Raw genomic sequence first — 17,676 nt, 5'->3', positions numbered from 1 at the left:
AGAAACGTAACATGATTTAGAGTCTAAATTTTAGACTCAAGACAGATCATCTTCCTGGCTATGACATTCACTGCAGTTAAAGATAAGATCCCCACCACATACCACAGCATGGATAAATACAATATACTCTAACTTACAAATATTTCAGTTATTTCTCTCTAATATTTTACCTGGTATAGAAGTCTCAGATTCTACATTAATTTGTACAACATGCTTCTAACACAGATTTGGCAGCTTTTTTTTTCTTCATAAAAGGCAAAGTAAAAAGTCAATGACATCCAAAGAATTCAATTATTATAAAAAGAGTGGCATAAAACACTGCCCTTGTACTTTTTTTTAAAATAAAAACTGGAGAAAAGCAGTATGAGATCATATTTATTCTCAGAGAAGAGAGTTTGGTTTCTAACTTTTTTAAGAAACAAGTCAAGACACTGTCAAGACAAGAAGTTAGAGGCTGGTTACCCATAGGACGCCAGATCCTATATAGCGTCCTTGCTCTATCCGTATCAGTTGAAATAAATGAATAGGCCAGCCCAACTCTGTGAATTCTATGCAATCCTGAGATGTGCCATCAATTAGAAATTCTAAACCCTGGACCCCAGAGCCAGAGGGAAATGTGCAAGCCATCTTTTTTATCCCTCTCCTTCCAAACCTTAGAAACTCAGAAACATGGGTGTGGAGGACTCATCCTTGTGTCCATGAGTATTAATACCTTCCCCTCAGTCTTCCTAGCTCAAGAGGCTGCCTGAGGAGGAGCCCTAACGTCAGCTTCTGAGGCATCTCACCTCCTTCACTTCCAAGGTAGGAGTCCTGCAGTGGGCTCTGGACTGCTTCTCTCTCCTCCTCCAGCCTAGTCTTTTGCTATTCCATCCACCTGTGGTAAGCCTACCCCTATCTCTGTTGATGCAAGCTAGCTTCCTCTGGCTGCATCCCACGTTCTCTACCTCCATCTTCTTGTGGCTCTCTCTTCCACCGATATTCAGAGAACACAACAGCCTGAATGCAGTGTCTGCCATGTGGTGTTTTAACACAACAAGTCTGGTGACTATGGTTACTGTGATATTTATTATTTCTCCCCCATAAATGCACTCAGCAACTCTCTCTCGAGGATCCACAAATTCCTTCTTCATCTGCATACCTGCAGACTGTTGCTTTCTCATATTCCTCAACACTGAATTGCTTAATACACCCGTGCTTATTCACACATCTTCCTTCCTCTGTTTTAGGGGGCACCCTGTTGTCCCAGCTCTCTCCTAGAGACCCCAGACCAGAGTTCATCAACATGTATTGGTGTTCTTGGATCTGAAAAATCTGAAATCCTTTTTTCCTGCTGCACCTCTGTCCACCAGATCTGAAAACACGAATGTATTTTGAGCTCATGGTCCCTCTTCTCCCACATTGGCACACCCCTCACTTGCTGGCTTCTGTGAAGTATCACGCGTGTGACCTTTCCAGAGAAGACTTCCCTGATCACCAAAGGCAAAACTCAGTGACCCACAACGGCAACACCAACCCCATAATCCCTCCTCAAAGGCTGCTGCAGGCTAGACATACTCCCTGCTCACCTGGATCAGTGTCTCCAGTTCCTGGGGGCTCACACAGATATGATCTCTCAAGAATTCTGCCTTCTCCAAGGCGATTGTGTTCTTCTGACTGCTCTCAAAGGGCTGTTCCAATGCCCGGAAGACAAGGCCACCAGTGACGAGGTAGACCACGACCACCACAAAGATGGCAACCACTGTTTTCCACTTCATAACTGTTTGCAGGCCTCCCTGGGAGGCGCCTTCCATCCTGGCTACCACCGTGGCTCGGGAGGAAATGGAGAGTCGAGGAACAGGATGGTGCCCGTTAGTGGCACTCTTGGGCTGGCACACTGGTGGGGCTGCTGCAGGCACGGCCACTGAAGAAGCAGGTGGAGGAGAGGAGAGAAGAGAAGAATTCATTTGTAAAAACAAAACACCAAACTCATCAGAAACAAAGAGCAGATGTCTTCCTTCAGCTGCCTTTCCAAATGTGAGGATGAAAAGCTGGTTCACCAAGCCTGCAGCTGGGGAATTTTATTAGTTGTTAAGTATCTGATTTTTGTTGTTGTTGTTGTTTTAATGAGTTCTTAAAAGGGAGCATCAGGAGTCCTAATTCTACAGGAAAGAGTGTCAGTTGAGTTTAAAACACTTATATTTTCCTACAAGGATCCAAACTGTAAAGTTTTCCATATTTATTTATACCTCATCGTTTCCCTCAGCTCCCATGTTCCAACAGGTACAAACCATCATTTTTGAAGAACAAGCATATCATTCAGACCAAAGGAAAAGAAACAGAAGAGGGATGCATTGCTATCCCAGTACAGAAGCTGTCCCAGTACAGAAGCAAAGAACGGATGGACATTAAAAGCCCATCCTAGAAACTGGGGAGAGGTACAGCAGCCCACATCTGTGACCCTAGCACTGGGGGGTTGAGGGGGTGGAGACAAAAAGATGTCTGAGGCTTGCTGGTCAACAAAAAAGGTGAATTGTTGAGGTTTGATATTTTGATATGTGTTGTAATGATAAATACTGGACCCCAAAGCCTGGGTGGACCCAGGGGCTAGAGTCTGAGAGCACCTAAGTATAATTGTGTAACTATGTGACAAGTACCCAAGTATAACTATGTAACAAGTACCCAAGTATAACTATGTAACTATGTAACTATGTAACAAGTACCCAGGTATAACTATGTATGAGTACAGTACCCAGGTATAACTATGTAACTATGTAACAAGTACCCAGATATAACTATGTAACTATGTAACAAGTACTCAGGTATAATTATATAATGAGTACAGTACCCAGGTATAACTATGTAACTATGTAACAAGTACCCAGGTATAACTATGTAATGAGTACAGTACCCAGGTATAACTATGTAACTATGTAACAAGTACTCAGGTATAACTATGTAATGAGTACAGTACCCAGGTTTAACTATGTAACTATGTAACAAGTACTCAGGTATAACTATGTAATGAGTACAGTACCCAGGTATAACTATGTAACTATGTAACAAGTACTCAGGTATAACTATGTAATGAGTACAGTTCCCAGGTATAACTATGTAACTATGTAACAAGTACCCAGGTATAACTATGTAATGAGTACAGTACCCAAGTATAACTGTAACTATGTAACAAGTACCCAGGTATGTAATGAGTACAGTACCCAGGTATAACTATGTAACTATGTAACAAGTACTCAGGCATAGCTATGTAATGAGTACAGTACCCAGGTATAACTATGTAACTATGTAACAAGTACTCAGGCATAACTATGTAATGAGTACAGTACCCAGGTATAACTGTAACTATGTAACAAGTACTCAGGCATAACTATGTAACCTTGGCCCCAAGTGATCCCTGATTGGTGAAGATAAGATAGAGGAGAGGGTCCTGGGTGTCCTGGCTTGATGGTTGGAGGAATCACGAGGACAGAGAAGGTAGAGAGATGTTAAGGAGCCGTGGGTTAGGAGGCAAGAAAGCAAGGCCATAAGGACTGGCCAATTGGAGTTAAGAGCAGCCCAGATGAAACATAGCAAGTAATCAGTTCTAATGAAGGCTTATTATAAATATAAAGGCTATGTGTGTTTTATAAGAGAACTAAATGGTCAAAGCAGGATAGAAACCCCAGATTGGGATTAAATTTTTCTACAACCATATCTCCAAAACATAAGGTGGAGAACGGTAGGAAATACCTGACTCTGACCTCTGATCTCCACATACACATAGACACTGGCACACACACACATACATGCACACACACACACATGCAAACAGATCCACATGCAAACACATATACAAACATACACTCCCCACCCCACAGCTACACAAACACAGAGAAAGGGGAAGCAGAATTAAAAGCCTGTCACAAAATGAAGCAAAGAATCTGTTCCCTTGCTAAAGCAGAAGAGTCAAAGGTCAGACACGGTAGAGAGGTTCGGGACATCAGGAGAGAGGTAGCTATAATTGGAGAAGGAAGCCAGAGTGATGGCTTATGTCAATTAGCCCTCTTGCCTGGAAAAATAATAAAGATAAAATAGATCCCATGTGTATTGCCTAATAGAAAATGCAATGACTTTGGTGTAACCACTCCTGAGCTATTAGCAACTGAATTTTTTTTTCCTCCGATTGTCATCCAATAAGAAGCCACTGGAAATGAATTTTCCCCCTGGTGCTCAGAACACAGAATTCGTTAAGATTCCCTAGTTTTCTATAAAGGCAATTTCATTACCTTAGAAATAAATACATTAAGCTGGCAGTTCTTCTGCCAGAGCAGGAGGTTGGAGGTAGTGCCATGCTCTGCAGATATCTGTCTTGTGCATCGATGAGCCAGCAAGGAGCTTGGATCTGTTCTTGCCTTTATTACCCTGATTCTCATTATGCCTGTGCCGTGGCTGTGGTGTAAATACAGTCTTAGCACACACATGCGGCAAACCATACTACCCCAGAGAGGCTAGGCTGCTCAGTCTCTGTACTGGGGCTGCCGAGATTTTGTCATGTCATTCTTCCTTGAAAACAGGCCTGATCTTGACCACACCTGGCTTGAGGGGTAGCCCTTAGAAAAAAGTTTGTCTCTAAATATATGTTCTTCTAGGCCCAAGAAATCAGTTATTCTCTTTGAAATCAGCCTGACCATCCACCTTTTACTATACATTACAACAGTTATTCAATATTAAATTCACCTTAGCCTTAACATGAATACAAAGTTCTGTGTAGTCTCTAAACAGTCTATAAATTAGAATCATTCAATCCTATTAGGCATTATGTTCTTTTATGTCCCTCTAAAGAAATTAAACTCAGGTTCTCCATTGCCCTTGTAGACACTGAGGAGAGTCTTTTTGTCTAGGATAGCTTTTCTTTAACACTGCCTGACCTTCTCATCCATTCCGTCTCTGCATCCACGGCCACCAGACTCATCCAGATGTCATCATGTCTTGTCTTATCTCCAGCACCTGTCAAACATTACCTTCCATAGTAAGATGTGATTAAAGATCCTAGGGCAAGGAGGTTATCCTAGACTGTGGGTACCATCACAAGACCATGTGACAGTAATTCAGGTAGAGATCCTAGAATTGTGTAACTGTGGGTTGAGCAATATGGTCCCACTAGAAAATGGGTCTCCCCTTAAGCCTCCTAAAGAAACCAGTTAATTATAAATTGTTGTTCGAGGCCACTATGTTTATGACCATTCATTAGCAGCCCCAAGAAATAAATATTGCCCACCTCACTTCTGTATCCCCATGGATCTGCACAGTATCTGTAACACAGTAGGCAGTCAACTGGTGATGACTGGATAAGGCAGTGTGGATAGAAGGAAGGAGAGTCAGCAAAGTGTAATCACACACACAATGCAGACCAGCACTGTCCAACTAGACACAATGGCCATGGACCCATATGGAAAAGCAGGCCTGTTCTTACCTCCACACGGTCGCCCAGAATCTACAAACCCATATCCACATGGTTCTCAGCCCAACGCTGCCTCCTCTGTGAAATCTTTCTGGACTCTTCTGTGCAGACTCACCAGCCTGTCTCACCAGTCTGTCTCTCTCCTCTAGCCTGTTTGCTTTAAGAGTCGAGAATAGCCAGGTGTGGTGGTGCATGCAGGCGGATTTCTGAGTTCGAGGCCAGCCTGGTCTGGAGTGAGTTCCAGGACAGCCAGGACCACACAGAGAACCCCAGTCTCGAAAAAACAAAATAAAATAAAATAAAATAAAATAAAATAAATTAAATAAAAAAAAAAAGTCCAAGAAGACCGTAGCCCTTTCTTCTTTCTTATTTAGATAGAACTTCACTATGTAGCCCAGGTTAGACTTAACCTTGAAATTCTCCTATCTATGTCTCCTGAATGCTGGGATTAGAGGTGTGTGCTGGGGCTCAGCAGAAAGTCCATCTTCAGTTCTTGGTACAGCACCAAAGGACAGGCGTTTGTTTCCTATTGTCGTTGTCATTGTTATTAGTGGTTATGTTAAATTACAAACAATCACAACGTCAGAGATATCACAACAATAAGTATTAACATTAATTACCTCATTTTGTTAACACTGAATGTACCTAAGAGGCCACAGAGGTACCCCCTCCCTTCTAAGACAGCTGACCAGGTTCTCTGCTTCCAGAGTTCAGCAAATTGCTTTGCACCAACATAGCGTCCCGTCTCTCCCAGACTAAACTCTGGGACATCAGGCCAACCTTGGGTCTTTCCATCTGTTTCATGCCCTTGGTTCTTGTTCATTTGTTATAGCTATCATCCAGTTCCAAGCCCTAAAATTTCAAACAGTGCAAAGGCCACTTAGTTACCTTGATCACTGTGAGCACTTTCCCCAAGGGCAGCAGGATCATCTGTAGTGCCCTAACCTAAACATACCTTCTGCCTCTTCTTAGTGTCCTCCTAGGGAGGGGTCCCTCTAGTCCCTTCACCGATGTCTCCATAAATCTCTGAAGCTGCCAAGAGAAGTCACTGCACCCTACTCCAAAAGACTGGGTTTCAACTCTTTGAGGAGGGAAGTAGATTATGATGAAAATAAATACATGAATTAAATATATTAAAATGGTAAACTTGAGGGCAAATAAATAATCTTGTAGCTAGATATGAGATATACAAGCTAATCAGATAAGAAAGTAGTGGTACTATTAAAAAATAAATACAAGCTTACAGCTAATAGTTTTTGTTTGCGTTTGACTCCAAATGTATTAAATCAATCTACTTTATATATTACAGAATAGCCTAATAAGGTTCAAAAAGCTCTGTAACAGCTTATGTAACCCTGTAAAGCCATATGAACAGTTTAAAGGTCAAATATAATGTATAGTGTACAGATAAATTGTCATGAGCAACCTAAGCCTGTTGAGAGCATCAGGAGCCTGTGGCAAGACAGATCAAGGCCCTAAGGACGAACCTCCACTATTATTCTGCTAAATAGACATTGTGTTAAATTTACTCCTAAAGACTAACTGTTCTACCACAGATTAGGACGTCTCTCAATCCTCAACATAGAAGCTTCTTTTGCAGTAGATGTCACTAACACAGGGACCCACAACTTGTCAAGATGCAGACAATAAGAGAGTACAGAACACTTGGCCCTAAATGGGACAACCACATCACGCCCCTCTTTCCAAGGCTCGGGGGTCATTGTGAGAAGAAGCTCAGACCAGGAGTGTACAGGCAGCACAAAGGGAACTCAACAGACTTTAAAGGGGGGTGAGGGGGACATAAGAGGTGGATGGGGAGGGAAGAGGGGCAGATGTTGGAGGAATTGGGGGAGGGGACTGAATATTATCAAAATTCATTATATGTGAAGTTCTTAAAAATGAAGAAGGAAGAAGAGGAGAAAGAGAAGGAGGAGGAAGAAGGAAGAGGAGGAGGGGGAAGAAGAAGGAAGAGGAGGAGGGGGAAGAAGAAGGAAGAGGAGGAGGGGGAAGAAGAAGGAAGAAGAGGAGGAGGAGGAGGAGGAAGAGGAGGAGGAGAAAGAGGAGGAGGAGGAGAAGGAAGAGGAGGAGGAGAAGGAGAAGGACAACTACTCTGGGAGCAAAGAGGTCCTGCCTTGCATCCTCCAGATCTCTCTGTCCCAGGGAAGCCTGGCTCCTTAACTCTGTATCAAAGAGGAAGGAAGCAGCAAATAGCTAAGGGCATTAACAATACTGTCTGTGACACAGCAACAAGGTGAGCTGTGAGGTTATCATTCATCCCATGGGGTAAATATGCCGACACTCACAGGAAGCCAGAGCTCATCACGCAGAGGGTGCAGAGGATCCTCCGCCCAGAGCACTGTCCATCAGGACTCCAGCTGACTGCCCTAGCTTCTCCCCTGGTTGTTTCTGGTGATTTCAGGTGCCTTGGAGTGATGTCTATCTCTTACTATTTGTTCATTCACTGAGAAGCCTCACAAGAGAGGTCACTTAGCTCTTCAGGGGACTCTCCCTGGGAATCCCAGCTGGCTGCCTCACAGGGACTTCCCTCAGTCAATTTCTGCTGAATGTTTGTAGCCCTTCCCCCAATTTGATAATGCTACTCCAGGCATAGATGCTGGAGTTCTGAGCACCCGATCTGATGAAGTCTCACTATCTAACTGCTTGTTTTTCTTTATCTGCTACTCTACTCTATATCGATTCTTTTAATTCTGCTTGCTATAGACTTGCAAACCATGGTAGGTAGATCTTTTCCCAGTACAGAACAGATGGTTCCAGAAATCTCAGCACTCCCAATGCTAGGTGGAACTGGCCTTGGGAAAGTTCTTTTAGGCTTTAGGCCAGTTCTTTGTACCAGTTTGCTAAGGACTTTCTCCAGGAATAAAGTCTGAATCAAATCTGATAATGCCTTAGTTTGCAAAGCACTGGAGCAAAAAAACAGTTTTATCCCCAAACCATCATCCACTAGGTGACCTTGAAATGGTCGCTTAGCTTCTCTGTTGCTTCTCTGGGAAATGTGAATAATAACTCCACTTCTTTGTAACCTCACAGGGCTCTCAGGAACAGCAAATGGGCTGCCCTGGTTTGCTGATTGGAGTATATTTGCAGATGTCAGGAGTCCTGGCAGGGACTTCAGAATGGTACAAAACCTTTTGTGCATTTGACTAAAAATGGAGTGAGTTGGCTGCTTTAGCAAATGTGAGTGCACATTTCAGCAGCTAGAAATGGATTTGGAGTCTGCTTCCCTTGAGGTTGACTACATTTTCAGAGGGTGTTTTCATTACTCTGTTTATTCTCAAAAAACTAGAGCTGCTTTGGCTCTAACAGATAATTGCCTAGTGACCGTGCATGAGTCATAATGGTCTCTGTCTTTTGCAAAAAAGCCTAAAACTGTATAAATTAGTGATAGTGGTGGTGGTGGTGGTGGTGGTGGTGGTGGTGGTGGTGGTAGTGGTGATGGTGGTAATGGCAAGGACAATGAGGGGGGATGGAGGGAAGGGGAAAAGGGGAAGGGAGGTTGGGGGTAGAGGGGCAGGTGGGGGCGGCGGCAGCAGTGGTGGTAACAGTGACAGGGTTGACAGCACTGCATCAATCCTCACTCTGTCATTTATCATGCTCTATGTTTCCAGATTCTCCCAGAAGCAATGTCAAAAGGGTGCTAAATGTGCTCATTTCTTTAACTAAGGGAAATGCAAATGGGGAAAAAATGAGGGAGTTGCAGGGAGGTGAAGCCGCTGTCAGACACTAACGTACTACGTTAGTCTGCCCTTGCTTAACCAAGTGAGTGGAGAGGGATGGATAGAAGAATTCCAGACCACCCACCATCTAAGAAAGGTCTGGAAACCCTGTTGAGGAGTTCTTGAGCCAAAGTCATCCCTCTGGGACATTCTGGGTCTCCTGTGAACAATTCTACCACGTCAGTCTTGCAAGTTCGAATCCAGCTGAGAATAGTTCCCCAGAGACGCACACCTGCTCTACAACTGAGGCAATGAATTTAGCACACACTCCCTTGGCTCTGACTAAACTACACACCCCCCGACTGGAGGCTCACAGCCATCACATCACCACTGCAGAGAGAAAGAAAATGAGACCGAGGCAGGTTAGATGACGAAGCCAAGGTCAAATGGCCCGATTGCAGAGCCAGGACTGAAAGTAGAAGAATCTAAGTTGGAAATCACTTCTGCAGCAGAGCACAGGGGAGGAACAATTAAGGAACAAGGCAATTTCAGGCAGAGAGGCCCTTCTGTTAAAACTCAAAGAAGGACGGAAAATGGTTTCTGATCTGGGGGAAACTCCCATTTCCCACATTGCATATCAATAACGGACAGATCCCATAACATATGGTTTATCACACGTTACAGATCCCACAGAAAGGCATTTCATAATAGAAGAACTGGAGAGCTTATATAAAAGGAGATGTTGGGTGAAAGGTGGAAATAATCAAAACATATTTAATATATGTATGAAATTCTCAAAGAATACTTTTTAAAGATTTGTTTTTTATGTAAGTACACTGTCACTGTCTTCAGAAACACCAGAAGAGGGCATTGGATCCTATTACAAATGGCTGTCAGCCACCATGTGGTTGCTGCGAATTGAGCTTAGGACCTCTGGAAGAGCAGTCAGTGCTCTTAACCACTGAGCCATCTCTCCAGCCCCCTCAAAGAAAAATTTAAAAAAAAATTTAAATACTATGTTAGAAGGAAATTTCCCTTCCCTTCAAGTTCATTTATAAATGATTTCTCACACGTGCTCAGAGCATTTATTTCATCATTACCTGTGTGGAGATGAAAACAGGAACCCATGTGGAAGCAGATTGTTGGTGGTTGAGTAACTTCCTAGTAACTTTATATTATGTGGTTTTCTCATGTCCTGTAGACTTTCCTGTATCATTCTTTCATAAATGCAATCAACAAACATTTGAGCCTCTCTTGTTCCGTGCTTGGTATAGGGCATATATGAATAAAGAAGACACGGTAGATTTGGCACAAGCCTAGGCTTACATGAGTCCATCTTAGCTTCGCAAGGCCCTTTATGGAGGGCAGTGACACCGACCCTTGACTGCCTCCACTCCATCACACTACTGAAAGCAAAGGGCATGTAAAGGACTAAAGATCTCTTGAAAGCCTAAAACACAGCCTCCTCAGACCTTCCATCACCATCCAGCCATGTGAGTCTTCCTGATAACCCAGGCAAAGCACAACCATGGCTGGGCTCACTCTCTGGAAATGGCAATCTACTCCCTCTCCTCCCTACACCGCCTTCCACACATGACCATGCCTAAAATCCTTCCCAGGATACCTGCACATTAGCCTCAGAGAATGCTGCAACCCCTGGTCTAAAGCTCAACCAGATTCCCTAAAGTGCATCCCCAGGCCTGGAGGCGATCCACGTTCTACCTAGAGGGGTCAAGCGTTAGGATGAAGACAGAAGAGGTGAAAGGCCAACAGATCCGTCCATACCTCCAGTGCTCCAAGCATACCTGCCTGTCAGGCAGCCAGTCATTAGATGGAAATGTGGCCCCCTTGGATTCCAGATACCCCAGCAGCCAAACCTGGTTCACCCCGTTTCCATGTAGCTGCTCTGGGTGAAGGTTCCTTACTGTAGAGGCAATCAGACTAGTCCTTTTGAGAAAGGAAATGCAGTCTATAGACACTAATGAGCAAGCCCCACAGTACCCACAGTGCCCACAGTACCCCTGTGATGGCAGCTATGCCTCTGAGAGGCATTGCTGTCCCTCTCCATCCTCCCCAACGCTTCAGCAGATTACTACAGCTCCATTCATAGTCACTAGGCTATGGAAGCAACCTAGGTGTCCCTCAGCGGGGGAATGGGTAGGAAAACATGGGCTATACACACATGGAGTTGCTTCCACTCCATAAAGAATGGAATTATGAGCCAGGCAGTGGTGGCACACGCATTTAATCCCAGCACTTGAAAGGAAGAGGCAGACAGATAGACAGATCTCTGTGAGTTCGAGGCCAGAACAAGTTTCAGAGCAGCCAAGGATGTTACACAGAGAAACTCTGTCTCAAAAAACAAAACAAAACAAAAATGAAATTATGTCACTGCAGGAAAATATATGACGGGAAATAATTACATTAGGCTAAGTCAGCCTTAGGAAGACAAATGTTACACGTTTTCCTGTTTGTGGGCCCTAGATTTTACAAAGACGTATGTAAAATTATATGCATACAGATTAGAGGCAAGTAGAAGTGACACTGTATAGGGGAAAGGGGGAGGGGAACTAATGGGTGATTGGGTGGGGGAGGGGGATAATGGGACACAGTGAAAGAACATTACAAAATGGTAGGAAAACGGCCTGATGGATTTCAACATAACAGAACTGTGAAAGATTTTTGAACTCCAACCTACCCACCCCTCCTGAGGATCTATAAGCCCCCAATAGTTGCTGGAGGGGGGGGAGACATCCTTTTCAATGCTGTGGCCACTGGTAAGTTGTCTGTGCTCCTGTAAATAATCCTTTCTGCCAATGCCTCCATGAAATTCTTTGAGTCACAGCAAAAGAAAAACGACAAACAAACAGATGAAGGGGGCTGGTTGACATGAGGAGAGGGGTCATCAGGAATGGGGGTGAGTAAAATCAAAAGTGAATGTGATATATGTGTGTGTGTGTGTGTCGCACATGAAACAGATTGTAATGTATAACTAATATGCGATAATACAAACCTTAAAAAGTAAACTCGAGATAGAACAGACCAAGGTCCAACCCCCCCCCCCACCAAGAGCCACTGGAACGAGGAAGAGGTGGCTGAGAACAGGCTGGCTCCTGCCTCACGCCTGCCCTCTCTCACCTCCTCAACAAGATGCCCATTTTCTCTCACCTGAGTCGCTGCCTCAGCTCCTGGTCTCCTCTCCCTTACTTCCATCCTGTACACCACGGCTACCCCGAGCTCTCCAAGCTGTCTGGCAAAGCAGATCTACTTCAGGTAACACATGTCCAGGGTAAGGAGCAGACTCCCTGTGGCTTTCCCCAAGACTCCCATCCAGGACTTGGCACTCAGCTATCTCCGTGTCCCACCCACTTCCACACCCCTAAAAACAACCTTTGCTCCAACCAAACCAAAACCTGCCAACGCTATGCCACCTTAGTTATGCCAATGGAGGAACAGGGTTTTTGTTCCCCCATTCCTTGCTTCTCCTTACTCCATTTTTTTTTTGACAAATTCCGGCAACTCACATGTGTTGCCACCACCAAGAAGTCCTCCTTGATCTACCAAACTCTGCCTCAAGGTGGAATTTATGAGTGCTTATAAGTGGGAGGCTCCGAACTAGAGTTTGATCCACTCCTGAATTTATCCATCCACCCATCCATCCATACCACACTTAAAATAATCTGCTGCAAAGAAAGGTCGATGTTGGTAAATCAACATGCAGAAGCGCTCCTGCTGCTGTTGCATGTTTTCAGAGGCAGATGTCCAGACTCAAGTATTAAAGTCCTCAGAAGAGAAGATGATCTGAGCACCACTGGGGTGAGTGTTTTATGGAAAGGATAAAGAAAGAGACACTGCACTGTCTTCCCAACACTCCAATCTGGGCTCTCTTGTCCTCTTAATGGAGTGCTTAAAAGTTGTTTTTATCCATCTACATAAAATAGTTTTTAGGTCAAAAAGAAATGTCTCTTAGTGAGTCATAGTTCATCCTAAGGAGACAAACTTCCCCTCTAGTCTGCCTCTCTGCTGACTAAGAGCAAAGATGGATTTGAAGATACCCGAGGTTTTGAGGCTTTTCTTGCCATGCTCCATTACTGTACACCCTACCCTGGAAGAGTATAAATGAGAAGGTTCATTTGAGGCTTAATGAACCAACTCCATTTGGAGGACTAGTGTGTACACAGTTCCTCCTGATCGTCCCAAGATCCTCTGCATCTATAAAGCAAGGGTGTAGCCAAAACAGTGGCAATAAAGGGGTGAGAAGGAGCCCAGAGAATAAGGCTTTTAGGACTTGGGAAATGGTCATCCAGTTGACTCCCTGCCATGAGTCTACAATCTAATACAACTCCACAGTTCACAGGAAGCATTAGGCAAGGCAGAAAGCAGGCATCCTGGAGAAAGAAGATGAGGTGGTTTGAATAGGCTTGGGCCCCCATGGATTCATGAGTTTCAATGCTTGGCCGTAGGGAGTGGCAGTATTAGGAGGTGTGGCCTTAATGGAGCATGTGTGGCCTTGTTGGAGGAAGTGTGCCACTGTGGGCGTAGACTTTCAGGTCTCTTCAAGCTCCGCCCAGAATGGAATCAGAGCCTCCTCCTGGCTGCCTGCCAATCAAGACGGAGAACTCTCAGCTCCTACTTCAGTGCCACATCTACCTGCACAGTGCCATGCTTCCCACCATGATGATAATGTATTAAACCTCTGAAACTGTAAGCCAGCCCCAATTAAATGTCCGCCATTACAAGAGTTGCCTTGGTCACGGTATCTCTTCACAGCAATGACATCCTGAGACAGAGAGGGCTTAGTTCCCCCATTTTCTTCTTTTCCTGGCTCTACTCCAAGCATGTCCCTGCCCCCAACATGGAAAGACAAGGAAGTAGAATGCTATTCAGTAGAATACAGGCAATAAGACAGGACTGCTCTTCCATGGTTAGTTCTAAGCAAGTGCTCAATGAACATGAGCTTTCTGAATCATTCAGAGTGGAAAAGATTGTGGGAGCCCCGTGAAGTAAACACAGCAAGTGTGCAGTGACCATGCTGGGCAGAGGTGTGAGGGTCCTGACGCCCAAAAGGCTTCAGAGAGAGGGTGCCTGATGATATAGGAAGAGGACCAGGAGTCTGGCATAGAGCAAGGGGAGGCAGAAAGGGAGGAGACCCAGCCACAGGCGCCACAAGTACAAATACACTGAATGGTGAACCAAGCTTGGATGTTTAAAACTTAATCAGGTCTGTCAGTCAGGATATAGGGTTTTAACAAAGCTAGAGATGTTACAGTAGGCTAGTGAGCATGGGAAGCCAAGTCTAACATAACAAGAAGAGCCACGGACTCAAATGTGGGGTGAGCAAGCTGAGTCTGGCACAGTATGAAGAGCCTGTGAGGTGAGAAACTAAAGGGAGAGAGTATGGGCAGATGGGTGCTAGTGGGCCAGGAGCTGCAGGGATGGCTTAGACTGTAAGAGATCATGAGGACTAGAGTCCAGGCTGCGGCATGCATGTAAAAGCTGTGTGTGGTCCCCTTGCATGTGTGTAACAGCAACTATAACTGAAGGCAGCAGAGACAGGAGGATGGTGGGGCTGGCTCACTGCCAGCCTAGGCAGAACACATAAGCAGGAGGCCCTCTCCCAAAGTCACAAAGCATAGGGTGATACAGGAAGATACTCAATGTCCTCTTCTGATCTACCTGTGCCAGGCACGCCTAGCTATACCTGTGTCTGCATATACACCACACTCAAATGGAAAAAAAGTAAGTTTACTGGGCTCCATTCTGCCCTTAATTTGGCAGAAGACAAAGAAGAGAGCTGAGCAGCAGGTCCTTTTCTGAAGAGAAACAGAGGGGGGTGGGGAACTGCTGTCCTGTTGTAAAATAAATAAAATTAAGCTAGAAGAAGAAGAGGAGGAGGAGGAGGAGGAGGAGGAGGAGGAGGAGGAGGAGGAGGAGGAGGAGGAGGAGGAGGAAGAGGAAGAGGAAGAAGAAGAAGAAGAAGAAGAAGAAGAAGAAGAAGAAGAAGAAGAAGAAGAAGAAGAAGAAGAAGAAGAAGAAGAAGAAGAAGAAGAAAGAAGAAAGAAGAAAGAAGAAAGAAGAAAGAAGAAAGAAGAAAGAAGAAAGAAGAAAGAAGAAAGAAGAAAGAAGAAAGTAAAACCCGAAGGTCCCTATGATCAAGGAGAAGTCAGTTGGGGGGAGGGGTTACAGGGCACAGTGTTCTGCAAGGCAGAAAATGCGGGAGGGAGGCTTGGGTGTGTGTGGTCCCACTGCACATCCAAAGGAGCTATCCGGGAGACACGGAGCACAGGGAACCAGAGCTCAGGTGGGAGAAGGAGAACCCGTCTGGACTCCTGGGTACGAGTGTGACGAGGATCTAAGTGGTACTGAAGCCTCAGGACTGAATGAAATGGTCCAGAGGGAGTTGTAAAGTGAGAAGAAAGTAAAAGAAGAGCTCAAGGGAGCAGCATTTAAGGGACCATGAATGAGCAAACCGCGCAAAGGAGTCTGGGAAGGAACAGAGAGGAAGTGGGAGGTGGGCAACCTAGAGGCAGCTTTTCAGACAGAGTGACGATGGATCGTCTACCGGAATGGTTCACGTTCCTGGTGCACAGGAGTGGGTGGGTGGGTACCAGATGAAGCCTGACTGTCCTATAGAATCGCTGGTCTGTTTTAACCGCATCCTTCCTGTTCTTGATTACAGCAAACCCCTCTTCAATAGACGCCCTGTTCTAGAACTCGCCAATTTTATAGCGCTCTCGAGAGCTGACAGGGTTGAATTTGTTGCCCCCCCCCAATAAAGTAAACCTCCCTCACCAGCTCAGGACCAAAAAGCCCAGGACTCAGAGTGACCCCTGTAATTTCTAGACTGGGGATCCAGATTGCCTGTTGTTCTCCCCTTTGTCCTGACCCTAAAGTCAAAACTGTAGAGGTGAACGGCCACCACCAGGGTTCTTGTGGTCGAGTCCAAAATGCTTCCGTAATGTATTTTGATTTATGCCCTATTTTTTTTGACTCCACAATTTAAATTAACTAGAATACTTTGGCAGGGAAACATCATTCCCCATCCTTTAGGATCAAAAATAATGTATGCAGTTATACCTTTCAAAACGCCTTCTCTTCCCTGGGACCAAGTGTTTGGAATCCAAGTTTGAATGTCATTGGCAGAACCTTTTCTTTAAGTTAGGGTCTGCCTTTCCCAGGAGTGTGGTCAAAAGCTGTTACCTCTCCTCACTGAGGCTCCTGCTATCTAGGCTCCAAGCAACAGCCAGGAAATCCTGGCAAAGTCCCTACATTGTTCTTACACTTTCAAAGGTTTTGTGGACAGGGCTCCCGTCACCCCTCCAGCCTTCCTTTCCCTCCACACTGTGCTTTCTGCAAAGCCTTCTTCAGTCATACTCCTTAAGTAGGTATTCTGACAGCGCCGTTGTCCTTAAAGACCCATAGTGGGAGGCAAAACCAAATAAAATTGTATTTCAAGCTATTAGGAAGAAAGATCCTACAACTTCAGCACTTAACTCATTCTCTTGCCTAGGAAATCTGTTCACCTCACCTCAGCTGATCACACTAACACAAGTAGCTAAAAGGCATCAATAAATTCTAGGGCAAAATATCCTTGAAGAAAGAGATGCCCTAGTATTTATAATGACCTAGAAACTCAATGTATTTGGAGCTTGTTATTAGATCAATGACTGTCCTCGCTGCACCAGGAAGGCTCCCCAATCCCCTCTCTTCAAGCTACCATTTATCAGGAGACAACAAGAACCATTCTTCTGAGAAGTGCAAGACCAAATGTAACAAAAAGAGTAGGTATCCATGGCCCTAGAGTCATGAAGGTGTTGTTGTTGTTCTTGTTGTTGTTGTTGTTGTTGTTTGCCTCTCTAAATAGCCCTGTCTGCCCTTGAACTCACTGTGTAGACTAGGCTGGCCTCAAACTCGCAGAGCCCTGCCTGCTTTTGCCTCCTGAGTGTTGGGGTTAAAGGTGTGCACCACTACACCCAGGCAACCCTAGAGTTTCAGTCTTTCTCTTGCTTTTAGCTTCCTCCCCTCTGATCTACCTTCCAGTTGTTCCATCCCAGACCCAAGCCTCTGTTCAGAACCTTGACTACTTCTTCAGGTTCCTGGTGCACCAACCTGCACATCTTCCAAGGGTCCACTATACTCTACTATACTCTACACATGGCTTTCTAGTAAGATATATGTATATATATCTTATATATATCCGCAATAGCAGGGCCATGCTGCCTCCCCCCCCCCACTCCCAACCCTCTACTGCACCCTTGTGTCAAAACCACTGTTTCTCTCAGACTCAGGAATGGCTTCTCCATTTCTGATCTTTCCTGTGGACATTAATAGTAAAACTGAGGGGACTAGAGAGATGGCTCAGCGGTTAAGAGCACTGGTTGCTCTTCCAGAGGTCTTGAGTTCAATTCCCAGTAACCATATGGTGTCTCATAAGCATCTATAATGAGACCTGGTACCATCTTCTGGCCTGCAGGCAGGATGCTGTATACATAATAAATAAATAAATCTTTTAAAAATAGTAGACCTGAATTCTCTTCTTAATTCTCCAAATCCTTTCATTGAGACCGC

At 44.8% G+C, this 17,676-nt stretch overlaps 1 protein-coding gene across 1 annotated transcript in view; it reads right to left on the bottom strand.

Annotated features, from left to right (window-relative positions):
• Positions 1 to 17,676, bottom strand: part of Kcnk10 (potassium two pore domain channel subfamily K member 10) — a 136,187-nt gene that overhangs the window by 77,385 nt on the left and 41,126 nt on the right. The window contains exon 2 of the mRNA XM_052186707.1: positions 1,566 to 1,900. Coding sequence (XP_052042667.1) covers positions 1,566 to 1,900 — 335 coding nt within the window. The remainder of the gene's footprint in view (positions 1 to 1,565; positions 1,901 to 17,676) is intronic.

This window comes from Apodemus sylvaticus, chromosome 6 (assembly GCF_947179515.1).
Source record: "Apodemus sylvaticus chromosome 6, mApoSyl1.1, whole genome shotgun sequence".
NCBI lineage: Eukaryota > Metazoa > Chordata > Mammalia > Rodentia > Muridae > Apodemus > Apodemus sylvaticus.
This window is presented reverse-complemented; position numbering and strand designations above follow the sequence as displayed.